The 13721-nt window shown below is 43.0% G+C and overlaps 1 protein-coding gene across 1 annotated transcript; it reads right to left on the bottom strand.

The window, feature by feature from the left end:
• Nucleotides 1–11807: 11807 nt before the first annotated feature.
• LOC143341372 (dynein light chain Tctex-type protein 2B) lies at nt 11808–13011 on the bottom strand. Its single transcript, XM_076764259.1, has 4 exons — nt 12928–13011; nt 12748–12834; nt 12448–12644; nt 11808–11973 (listed from the first exon to the last, which is right to left on the bottom strand). The coding sequence occupies exons 1-4, from the start codon at nt 13009–13011 to the stop codon at nt 11808–11810; spliced, it is 534 nt and encodes a 177-aa protein (XP_076620374.1).
• Between the last annotated feature and the right edge of the window lie 710 nt (nt 13012–13721).

The raw sequence follows: 13721 nt of genomic DNA, 5'->3' as shown, positions 1-13721 counted from the left end.
TTATTAAAAATATACTGTTTGAAACGGGTTTGTTGTACGCCGGCTAACAAAAATGTTAGCGAATGGAAGGGAAATTAGTAATACGGATACAGTGCCGATGCAGAAATATTTAAATAATATCCGATGGTTCGGTTCCTGCGGGCTCGTAGCCCGTTTAAGCGCTTTTCCAAGTAGCCGCAGCTCCGGTCAAATTAACATAAACCCGGCTCAAATGTTAATGTAATCAATATCCGGAAAATCGGTTGCCAAGTAGAGTTATTAGCAAACGCGGGCGCTGTTTTCGACGAAGCTGCTAAACAAGGAAGTTGGTATAGTTCCTTTGGAAACAACGAGCAACCGTGTACGGTAGTTCGAACCGATTTTGGTCATTGAAATTAATTAAGAGCCAGAAAAATGAGAACTGTAATGGGAAGGGCGATTTTCGATGAATTTGGTCTAAGGAATATAATTGTGAAATATTATGGTGAAACTAGAAGTATGGGCGAAGTTGTAGGACTTTGAGCCAGCCTCTCTGCTTTTCCCCCGGAATAGTGTTTTTCAAGCTCGTTCGCGCAATATCTCAGAACCGAACGGATCGACTCGTTTGAAACTTTACACTCGTATAAAATAAATGTCTCTCTAAGGTTCGTACGAAAACCAACTCGATATTTGAGGAAGTTCTTCCTGTAAGAAGTCAGAAAATGTTGTTGCAAACCGAGTTCTCCCCTCAGAATGTTTTCTTCGGCACGAACGATTGATCTATTATTAAATTTCAAATCTAACCCAATATACCGCCCAGCATATACGAAATTTTTAATCTACGTGCCCGACGTTTTATCCGAAAGTAAGTTCCGAGCAATGTTTAGATATTAAGGAATAGATAAACCCGTAGAAGCGTCGTAACTTTTTGTTCCTGATGAACTTCTTTTCCGTATTGAGCGGCTCTCTCCATTCTGCTGAAAGCTTCACGGAGAATATGGTTCTTTGTAGACCCAGTCATGCCGTTGTACCTTTGCTGTCATGTACACGTCTTACGTGTAATATCTTCTTCTTTCGAGAGCGTCTGCGCGCTATATCCGGCAACCAAGAGCTTCTGGTAAATTAGCTACCCAAAACGAACTCATCTTTTATCCTTCTAGAGTGCCGTTCCACTCATAACACAGCGCGAAACCCCATAAAGACGGCGCACGGAGTGGCGCGGGCTGTTTTCGATCGAAAAGACGCTCCCACGGCTGTAAACTGCAGCGCTAATATTTACCGACCCTGAATTTTAGGTAGAATTTTTAGAAATCTCAGAAAATATTACTCGTACGTGTTATTAAAAGTGACAGAGGAATGCTCAGGCTCCCTATTTATTTTAATATTGTTCCTTTAAACAAATCACGACCAACGATAACTTGCATCGATATTATATTTCCCGTCGGAGCATATCGTATTATAAAGTTACGAAACTTGCCTATACTCTCCTAATGACTCCCGGTATTATGTCTACTATCCTAATGACTCCTGGTGTTACCTGTACAATTTAATACAGATTAATATCATAGCAAATATGGTTAATGGATTTTTCGGTCAAACATAGCCTGCACTTTATTTAATTCCGTTTTAAAGGGTTTCCAGGCTGCATCTTGGTGCAGTTACCCTGCAACCTAATATTTTCCATCGCGATTACGCGTTTCCTTTTCCCTCTTCTGCTTTCGCTTCCGCCATTTCGAAGCTCCTCCCCCGGAAAGCACATAAAGGCAAATTATAGCTCGAAAGCCCTTGCAAAGGCAAAGCGTTCGATCGCGTGAACCTTTTCTTTATCGAAACAAGAAGCAACGCTACAATAATCTTTAATTAAATCTTTAATCTTTAATTCTTAGTTTTAATATCGAGAGGGTTTTTAGGTTAATGAAATTTGACTTTTCACTTTCGAACTATCGCGCGTCACGTCGAAGAAACGAACGTGATTTATTGGGATCCTCCGCGCCTCATCGCACTATTTACCGATATAATACTTTTTTAATTAAAACACCCGCTCGCTGCCTCGATGTAATTAACTTGGTGTAATTTCATCCGCGATCGAAATCAGCGTCTGCTTGTTCGTGCGTCGATTATCGGAGAAATCATTTCGATCGTCGCCGTCGGCCGTCGAGATGCGACGACGCGAATCGAGCGAACGAAATCAACATTTCCCCGGGACAAAGTTATTTTCGTCGTGGATTTTCATGGAATGTTTGCCGTTGATTGCGCAAATTCCATCGTCATAATAACAATGAATGCCCCGAGCAATAGCAAAAGTACAATGCACGTTAACGAAGCGGAATGAAAAAATTGCAAAGGACAACGCTCGACCATACGTTCAAGAACAATCACAATTTCGATGGACGCATATCGACGCCAATCTCGTCCAATACGGATATCACCGCCGTAATTATTATTAATTGTAAAATACTCGATGCCTAGCTCGGTTTGATGAATTCAACGATTCTCTTCGCGTGTAAATTTGATGAAAATATTAATACAGGATTTAGGATTTCTTTGATAGTATCGAAAGGATTAGCGCTCGAAACAGCAGCAACTTGTCATGTTTGGGCCGCAATCGAATTTTTAGTCGATCGAAGTCGCAAACGACTTTAGCGACAGTTTTATATACGACGTTCGAAACTTTTGACCGCCGTTTGAGAAGAGAACTGGGCGCAGAGGCGAATCCAATTTTACGCCGCGCCGGCTCCGATTCCCGTACGTTCCGCCGATTTCACCTAATAAACCCACTTCGTTCGCAGCATTTAACAAATCATCGACTTTGATCCACCGTCACCGAACGGAAGACATCTAAAGATGAAAATAAAAACAGTCGAAGTCCCTTAGAAAATATTATAGAATGGTCCTGTGTGTACCCAAAGTTTCGGAATGCGTTGAATTTGTCAAGTTACGGATTGAGGTGCCACCGCAGCATCAAAATAATAATTGCACACGCAGTATTCCGATTTAATCGTAGCAACGTCTGGTCGAGCACGACCACGGGAATCAATCGTCCATCGTTTCGCATGATCATCAATGCGGACGAACGACAGAGCGAACAGGGTCCGAAAAACGCCCACGCCCGCCTTATTTTAATAATCCGTGTCGTCGTTGTCCCCGTAATGGCAGGAAAAGCGTCGCGTTCGAAAGTCGTAGACGGAATAAGAAAATTGAAATCTTCGCGAGGGAAAACGCGATAAATCAGGCGCGTAAGTACGTTCCAACAAACACTCGAATCTTCAAGAGGCCGTCGCTTCAAACTTAGGGCGCAATGATTGGACGCACGGGAGTCTGAAGCACCCTGTATTAAATTATTATTCATTATCTCGAGTCCCCGCGACCTCGATCCAACAACCTCACTCTCTTTACGACAATTTCGACTAGAGTTTGCCACGGCCTCTCCAAAGGGCGTTTGCAGGGCGGCCAAAAATTATTTTCAGTGTTCAAGGAATGCATTTTATATAATTCCCTTTTTTCAAGAATTTTTCTTGGGGATTTATGGGTCTCGAAAAACGGATGTGAATTTTACTTCAAACTGGATTTTATAAACGGTTGAGATGAAAGGGTTGATTTCTGACTTAAGGACAATTGGCACTATATCACAGCACTTTTCTTTAACAATATTTCCGGAGATTGATTGGGTTCGTTAAACGAGAGAAGCCTCTGAAAGTGTGTCGGGAAGATGTTTTCGAGAAAGGTCCGAGTTAACGGGCAGAACGCGTCGTTTGCGTAATCCCGGCTCGACGTTAAACGGGGTCTCATAATTCTCAATGAATCCGAAAGCAACTGTCAATACGCGAAATTAAACGGTCAATAAAGCTCGGGGAACGGCACCGGGAGCTTTCCGCGCGATCTATAAAACGCGCAAAATAACCGCGAATAATGCCCCGGTCGATCCCTTTACGTAAGCAGGGCCGAGGAACGAAGGGGTAAGGGTGAGGAAGATGAGAGGCAGTATATCCATTTCACAGAGACCGGATAATAAAGTGATTCCAAAGGGGCCCGCTAAAAACGCTTTTAATTGATCGTTAGCGCGGATATAGCAGCTCGTTTGCGAAACGGAAAAGGGAACGTGAAAAACAATGATAGTGTGGCTTCCATGGAACGTTGGAAAATACAGTAATCTTGCGACCCGTTGCTTCTTACGCCACAATCGTGAACGTCGAATCTTTTCTCTGACAATAACTAAGAATCTCGAGTAACCGAACACGCGCGGGCCATTCAAAATATTATACTTTCAGCTTGCTTTGAGGATAAACGATCCTTCGTTCTCCATTCTCTTTTCGAGTAGCAGCTTCCGTTTTGTTACTTGCTGAATGAATAACTCGTTCCAGGGAAGATGCAACTCGTGTACTCCCGTTTTAAAATAAAATTATAATTTTGTACGCTTGCAGTGGTATTATTTTGGGGGTGACAATTACTTGGATCGTTTCTATACTTTAAAAAGTTTACTAGAAATCAAACGATACGTGGATGACCGTTTTTATTAGCTATTTATTCGATGAGAGTGAATTTGGAAGTAGTAAATCCTACGAATGGTCGGACGACACTCGACTACGATCGTCGACCATAATATCGCCTGCTTTTGAAAGTAAGCGTTCTGCTGGAACGGACATGATCTCAATGAGATGCGATTAAATTCATATTGCCCATATTCCCTACATAAGTATCCATATTACTCCCCTACGTGGGACATATGGCCACTCTTACATGCGGCCATATTTCACGTAGCTACAGCTATCAGTGCGGATAAAATTGTGTGGGACGGTACATCAAGTTTCAATTTACTACAATCGTTTATAATACATAAATAAAAATGCTGAGTCTTCAAACATTTTATTTCCAACGTTTCTCGTCCGCTTCGACAAATTAATTGCTTCGATTAATGGTAACGCGTGCTGTGGTAAATCGAATACCAACGGGCCAATCTTACATCAATTCCTTGAGTGATCGATTCATGATTTATCGGTAGATGTTCCATTAAATGTATTTGTACGCCGAATGTTATTTATTCATGGCACCGTCCCACTTCAACCGAGTAGCTAGACAGTTCTTGAACGAACGATTGTCCAACGGATGAATAGGTCCTACAGGACCTATTGCCTGGCCTGCTCGTTCCCTACATTTAAATCCGCTGGATTTTTTACTTTTGGCTCAACTTGGAAACATTTGTTTATCCAACGCCCATTGCTGGATGCTCAAATATGTTCAAGTATTTAGAAGACCGAGAAACTCCGTGTCAGGGCGCTTGTACGATTTTTATTTAGATCGAATACAACCGTTTCAAACACTCTGAGAAGATCAACGACTGGACTAGCATATAATACTTTTTAAAACAGCTATGAACTCTTTCGAACAACGCCTTAACGTGTATTAAGCTACCAAACAGGATCAAACTAATCTCATTCATTGCAGGCAGCTTCAAAGCCAAAGACAATCAACTATACATGCAAAGTGATTCAACGCCATTAGCATAGCAGACAGTTTTTTAATAGCCTCGTACGAGAGAGATCCTTTCTTTTTCCTATCTGTTTCACAACGTCCTTCTCTGAAAGTTTCCTACATATATCTGTTTAATTAGTTCCGTTTAAATCTTCCTCTACTATATTTCGAGCCTCCTTTCCCCATATATCTGATATTACAACACTCTGCCAATCGATACGTTCCATAGGTTCCAACATCTCCCGTAAACACGCAGCTCGTTATTTTATTCTTCTCCGTTTCCCATAGTACAACATCTTCCTTTTGAACGTAACAACATTCGTTCGTTCATTTATATTTAACGCAACGTCCATTAAATAATGGACAACCATTCGGAGCAAGAATTAGTAATCGTTAATAACCGAGTGTCGAAGAAGGGAAAAGTTTTTCCTTTTATATAACTTACTGTCCAAGAACTTATTAGTCAGAGCTCGTAAACTGCATCCAACCTTACCCGCCGTACGATGATACAGGGTTGAAATTGAATCTCCACGTGGGAAGTTTCTTGGGGGAAGCGAGGTTGCGTGTCGCGGCCGATAACGCTAAGTTGCAGGCTTAGCTTAGAGGAAATAAAGACAAATGAAGGAAGGAAATAAAGGCATTCCGTGCGGGACAAATTGAAAGTGGAAGGGCCGACCACCATATATCAGTATTTGTTCGTCTTTCCCGCGCATTGCCAATAGCCTGGCCCCACCCCCGAGCATCTCGAGTGCCTATTTTTCCTAATTAACGGCGACAGCCACGTCGAGACTTTGGAGAGGGATACTCAAATTTCATTAGAACAACGTACCCGTGAGTTTAATGCGTTCGTGCGTGGCTTCTAGCTCGCCTCGCTCGTAGAATCTGTTTTTCCTGGTCCCGATGAACCTTCGACGCGGGTCGGAATGGACGTCGTCGTTCACGGTAAAACGCCTTCGACAGTTTCAATATTATCTGCGACAGCGAAAGGGTCCAACGTTTAGCTTACCAAACCTCTCAGACGACCTCGTTAGGTCTTCATCGAGCACTGCATAATTATTTTGTCAATAACTCCTCGACTCGACTGAATTCCTACTTGTAATTCAACTCGAACGTTAAGGAAGATCGATCGAAATTAAATAATTCAGGCCTGCAGTCGATTAAACGTTACTTACCGAAGAATAAAAAAGAATCCGAGGAGTATTTTTGTCGTCGTGATATTCGAAAATATCAAACAGCTCTGGTATCTTTATTTTTCTGCCTGGTCTCTGTAGATTAGAGAGTCGCGGATAATATTGCGTATTTTAGTCATGTTGCTTTCAAGCTCGAGCTTTCATCCGTCACGATAAGGTAGGAGCTTCTAGGAACGTAATTCTACGTTCGATTTCGTTGACACCTGGACGTTCTATCTAGGAGCGGCGTGCACGAGAATCGATCGAATAAAATTCTAAAAGGTACGTCGTGAACCGACCTGGATCGAAACCAAACCGAAATAAAAACCAGCCGTCATTGTCGCGAAGCTTCCAATCTGACAAAGACTGATCGGGTTCCATTGGCGAGCGCGAAATCGGAGAAACGCGGCGAAATGTCCCGTCATAATGATGACCGATCGTCCGACGAGTCTTATTTGTCGGAAACTGATTTAACTCGAGCGCCCATTTCCTCGTAGAGCCCCCTACACGCTCGATAATACTATAATTAACACGCTCCATTACTCTTTCCGGGAACATACTAATTTTTCACGGCTCGTCAAACTTTCAAACCATCCGTCTTTGTTTCGTGTTTTAATATCACGTCGATGTAATGTCTCCGTTTCGTTTTTACGAAAGATTAACTTTAACCGCAAGATATCTGGCCACTGGTCGAAACTTGGAAGATACAAAGTTCTCGCGTATAATGTCACCGGGCTTCGATAAACGCTGCCATTCTCGAGACCTGGCCAGCGTTCATCGTTAGTCCCTTCCTTTGAAATGGCTTCACTTCCGGGAACTTCGCACTTGGGACGTTCACTATCAACGTTAACAGAACTTCCCACCGCGGCTTTGCAATACGAAACGACAAGGCAGCATCGTGAAATTTCCAGAGATCGATTCTTCCAGCAGCTTTTTCGCGTTGCCGGTTTTCTTCGTGTCGGGTTTTTAATTTCGTGACGCTGCACAACCCGCGTATCGACCCGTACGAGAAATTATTTTATCGATAAACGTATTTACAGGTTCGAAAATTGCTGCTGCCCATTGTGTACCGCTCTTGCCCTGCGTACTCGATAGCTTCCACCCACGCGAACGGCGAGCGTGTTCGTCTCTGGAACAGTTTTGTATTCCCGACTTTCCGTCTCGACGCAAGACCGTACAAATAGTCGGCGTAAAACTAGTTGTACGACGTAAACAGCTGTCGTGAGTGCACTGGATGGAATATTTAATTCCACGAAAATGGTCGATGCTGGAAAAGTCGAAATCGTGACGAGAAACGTTAACAAGATTCCACGAGTTGGGACAACTTTTCCACGTTTCGCGTCGATGAGTTTCTTCGATTCCGAGTCGACTTCGCGAACGCTAAATAACGATTTACACCGTTCGATGGCACGATCGAAATTTAACAATGTCGATCGTGGAGCGTAACGATCATCCCCAGCACGCGAATCGTAATAAATTGAAACGATGACAGAGCTCGCCGTAAAGTAACGACGGTTTCACTCGCCAACCCGGTTTGTTATAATTCTCCAGCCTCATTACGTTGTTCGTTAATTTATCAACGCCACGGTAACGACGATTCTTTCGATGCGAAATTCCAGTCTCGTTGAACCCGAGATCGCGTCTCGTTCAATTTAAAATGTATGATCTTGATAATATGACGACGTTTATTCTCGTACTATCTCCTCTACGTGTTCTTGCAGACTGCGATAAATTAAATTTTCCAACGCGATTTATAGGTTTCGAATAGAACTAGAGTTCGCGACCAACGAATAAGAATTAATTCGTAAACTTTCGTTTATGTTTCATTCGTAAATTACAATAGATTCCATTAACAGAACGCTTGAACCAACGTCCAGGCGAACAAAGCAGTAGACGAACGACAGTTTAGAAATTAATTCGAAATTTTTGTCATTATTCGCGAATGAAGTTTGCCCAGCTTCGAATGGAATTGTTAATTGATGCATTGAATGGGAACAATCGGGAAATCTCTTGGATGGAATCGCCAATATTCCTCATTTTTAAGGACGAAATTTCTGATATAAGGTGGATGTGATAGAAGCCTAAAATTTTGCTATTATCGACTTCTAAAGTTTAAAGAAACAGTTATGGTCATCTGTTTGGGACCCATTGGGCGAGCGTGGCCCCTACAAGACTCAACGTTCGTCGCTTTCGGCGGCGCGCGACATCAGAGATAATTTGCATGGAAATGAGGATAGGCATTGATTTTACGTCGAAGCCAGTAACAGAACTAGTCCGGTGATAGATTGTCCCGCTACCTGACGTCGATCAAGTTTTCTTGTCGAAAAACGGGAGTGGAATTCCCCCCTTTCATCGTTCCAGCGGGGGCGTTCGGTTTCTTCCCGATCGAGTTCTGGCCGCCCCGACGAATGTAAATTCCTGTCGAACACGTAATCTTCTACGTGTCGAAACATACGCCACGGTTTCGCCATTCTTTCCCTTTCTTTTTTCTCTTTTTTTTTATCCATTGCCTTTCTTCTTGCAGGCTTGCCATAAAATGCCGAACGACTTTTTTTCGTTCATGGTTTACACGGGAGCAGAAAGAGCGAGCTCAACGCGAACGAAACGAAGAACGACGACGCGAATAAATGTTTCCGGTTTATTCCTTTTTTTTTTTTTTCACCTCGCCCAGACGCGTCAGAAGGAAAAGCAATTTAAGCCCAGCTGAACGCAATCGCGTAAATCTCGACTGCGCGAGAAAACAGTGTGTTTCGTATGAATCGAGCTCCCGCGCCCGTAATCGCCATAAACTTCCGGTCTCCGCGGCCCGGTTGTCGCGCGAAGAAGAATGCCCCGGAAATCGAACGAATCAAGGTAATTAATCGAGCCTGGGAGCACCTGTAGGCTTCAAATTTTACACGAAACAGTCGACGAGCGCTACGGGCAAATATTTGCTCCCATCTTGCGCGCCTTTTGCCTTCCATCTTCCGCCTTTCGCGACGCGACATCCCCGCGTCTAGTCACGCGGCACGACACTGAAATTGCGCCATTAATTTAACGAGCGACGCGCCACACATTTCCTGGTAATTTTCAGCCGGGTCATTAAGGCGACGCTTGTATCTCCGGTAATCGTATTATCGAAAATCTACGGCCTCGGAAATTGCCATCATCGGCAAAGAAAACTATCGGCCGTGGACGCGACGAGTTTTATCGGCCTTCGATAGAGAACCGCGAACCAACGACTGGACAAGAGCTCGTTCGTTCGCTGGCTCGCGTCGTTATCGCGATAGAAAAATAGAAAAATTTCATCCATAGGTATTTCACGATGTCCGGGGGTGAAAGGAAAGTTACGATGTTTCGTATTTAATTTTTACTTGCGTTCTAGATCGACTGTATTATTGCCAAGAATGCTCCAGAACGATCGAAGCACCATTCTCCGCGCCATTTACGAGACAATTAATTTAAATCGCTTAGTTAACCGTCGATTACGCGTATTTGCGTCGAGTAGATAAAATTTTTTCCACGCGCAATTTACAACTTTTTGTGACGTGCACATCGCAGATAGCTCTTTTAGATGTACAGAAACGTATCATAGTTTTGTTTTGCTATCCATTCCGCGACCGCATATTTGTCAACGCTGTCGTTCGGTATTCTTTCTCGCCAGGTGTGATTATTCTATGTCTATACACAAAACCAAATTTATCGTCGATTTCAATACTGACAGCGGAGTTTGCGCTGCGATCTCGTTCAAACAAACGTAGTTTCATTCTGTTCAAATTTCTATTGTAAATACTATAAGAGGGATGATCATTATTGGAAATTTTCTTTCTCGTCGCTCTCGTGCGAGACATCTTCGACCGTTATTTTAAATTAGCAAGTTATTTCTATTTAAAATATTCTGCTGAACGAGCTAAAAGCTTGATTAACGTTGCAAGAGTGGTAATATTAATATTCGTTAATATTACTACACCTTGTCGATGTAATCGGATTACTCGATACACGGGGAGCGAGCAAAGCACCCACTGCGGAACAAAATTTTCTGTCGTGATGAAATGTTTATATCCATTTCGACTCCCAAATGTCCGATAATAATTTTGACAAAATTCATATTACACAAAATTATGCAATGCATTCATAAATCTGTTCGCTCGCACGACTGTATATTGGAGAGGGGTTAAGGCGTTGAAAAACAAACGAATCCGTGCTGCTTTCATATCGAACGGCTCATTAGTCGGCCAAGGGCTGTCAAACTCCAAATACCCTAGGGTTAATGGTTACTCGGTGGCCCTTCTGGTCCGTCGAGCATCGAACGGACTAAAATCAGCCGGTCACAACGATCCAATAGGTTCTCCGCTATCTATAAAAATGTCGGGCATGTATCCGCAACTTTAAATCGCTGGCTATTATTCCGACGAGGGGCAGACGAGCCGGCCAAAAGTTTCTCGATAAATCATCACGGGAAACGGAACGAGGGTGGCGCGATAGGGGCTAGCAAAACGGAGAGAAAAGGGCGGAGTTGCGAAACTAATAAATATTAATACTGCACGGTTACTTGATAATCGATCGGAACTTTTACCGGCCGCGCCTTCGAACAATTGGGCCGACGGTGCACACCAAGGGTCCATTCGATCTATAGTGTTTCCAACGGATACTGCGATTCGACGTTTCGCCGCTGTAACGATTAACGTCAACGACGCGTAACGATTGTCCGTCCGGCCAATGAAAAAAAAAAAAGAACCTATTGGTTTCACGTCACGTTCCGAACATCGCGATACATTTCCGTCGTTCTACGTCGACGTTGTCACGAGGGTGGCGAATTTGGCGGCACGCGTGTCCGATCTGGCACGCGAACGTATGCTAAATACAAGTTTACTCTGAAAATATATGTAAAATACAGGCACTGTAGCGGACGAAAATTTAGGACGATGGTACTTGGTCTTATAATCGTACGTACGCTTAATTCGATCGATTAATTTTTCCGAGTATCTGTTCTACAGTTTAAAAGAAAGTGTCTTCGTCCTTGTAGAATTAAATGTACAATCGCGGTAAAGTAATAACTTAAACACTCGCTAATTAAATGCGATTTGATATATTTTATACACTTTGCGCGTGCAAAGGGAAGTAAGGTTGAAGGTGGACGGGAATTAATTCGAAATTGCGAAGAATATCGCGAATATCGCATTCACAGGTGTTCGCGGGAAGCGGAATGCGATTTACTCCGAGAGACGTATCTCACTCATAATACATGCCGAATACACAGCACCACGCGTATATATGGTTGTTTTCGTAAACATGGTAGGAATAATTGTCGCGGTCCACGTCCCAGAGACACTGAAAGCCTGCGTGAATACTTTGGTCGAGACGTTGAGCTATAGTCACTTGCGCCACTATTTTGTACCTTGCAACAAGGATCAATGAATCAGTATCACTCGGATCGAATAGTTATCGAGGTCAGACTTCCAAATAAAAAATTCCAAATCGTCCTAAAAAAATTATTTTTGGTCGCGGGGGTCAATTACAATCATTTTTGGTGAATACACATACACCCGAAATCCTACGTACTTTCGAGAAAAAAATTCTTTACCGAAAATATACTGTGTAGTAATGTTTCCTTGATTTTCCCATTAAAATTTTTCCCAGGGGTGATCGAACACCCTGTATATTATTTGTTTCAAATTCATCGTGTATTTTATTGTAGTTTTATCGAGCTGACAGAGTTTATTTTTAATCGTAGAGAAGCTCGATTTGGGAAAGCGTGGATTCGTTCTAGATCCGTTAATTTACGATTCGTATCGTTTGCAAAAGAATTTACGCAAGTTTCGATGCAATTTATATCGCAAAACGCAGGTAGACGCGTCGAGCATTATACTACCTGTCGTAATCCTTCTTGGAAATTGCGTTTTGCAACTCGGATCCAATATCCATGCACAGTTTTGCCATTTCATCCGGCTGATACGACGTCACCGTAGACAGTTTATTCTCCATCACATCGTACACGATTTTATCGACCTCCTCCGCATTGAAGCTATCGAACGATTCGAGTCGATAGGTGTTTTGGTACTTGGGTATCTGCGAGTTATTTCACCCGGGGTAACGTTAGCGCTAATTAATCCGCGTCCCTTCTCCATTAAGATCTACTCGAGAATCGTTCCGATAACGTCGTTAAACGTACCTTCAATCGGTCCCCGCGTCTGTGGAAAAACATGCGACTCGCTAACGAACCGATCGTGGAGATCTTTGACGTCTGTCTCCTTCGGTTCTAGAACAATATCAAAATCGGTGCACGATACTCGATCGGTGACCCGATTAACCTAACCCCTCGCGACGATCGGTTATCGTTAATTGACTTCACCTCGACGAACGACATCATTTTCGTGCTCATCCTTCCCAGGGTTGCTGCGGAACGAAACTTCGATTGCCGCGTTTTGTCGATCATCTTGACTTGCGGTTGGCTCATAATTTCGAAATTAATAACAACGAATTATTCTACCCGAATCGCTATCGCGTGAAAACAGCCGAACAAACGAAAGCTCCCCGCTGAAATTAGGGTTAGATCGCATCAGGAGGTCTGGTTTTAGGGAAAATAATAATTGTAAATAATGGGATCAGATCCCTAACGTGGTGTCAAGATTCTTGTAAATTAAGAACATCGTGCGTTTTGCGATTTCCTGTGCTCGATGTAATGTTTATATTCAATTTTCCTAGTTAATTCACGGTTTGAACGATACTTTATCTCTTCCAATTGAGAGGGGGAGACGATGCAATTTTTATGCAGTCCGCTCGGATCGCGATGCAATTCGCAAACAGCGAACAGCACGTCGCGACGCTTAATTCATATCGAATACAAGATACTTTTTATAATGTAAGAGGCGAGCTTACGTAGCAAGAAACTCTGCGAAGATCTTACGGATATTGCGTTTGCTTGTACATATTTTATTTCAGTTTCCTACGCTCGTTGCTCTTGGGACGGGAATTCCTTGAAACGATCGTACCGATTTCGCTGCTTCGCCGTTTCGATTCGCCCGAGTGGCGCGCACTACATACTATTCTTTCCATTTAACGACTTTATTCGCGATAAGATAACCATACGAAGGATCTGGCACACGCGGCACAGTTATCCTTTAACATTAAGAATAACAGATTGCG

Source organism: Colletes latitarsis, chromosome 4 (assembly GCF_051014445.1).
Source record: "Colletes latitarsis isolate SP2378_abdomen chromosome 4, iyColLati1, whole genome shotgun sequence".
NCBI classification, from domain to species: domain Eukaryota; kingdom Metazoa; phylum Arthropoda; class Insecta; order Hymenoptera; family Colletidae; genus Colletes; species Colletes latitarsis.
Note: the sequence above shows the minus strand (reverse complement) of the source record. Positions and strands in the feature narration are given on the sequence as shown.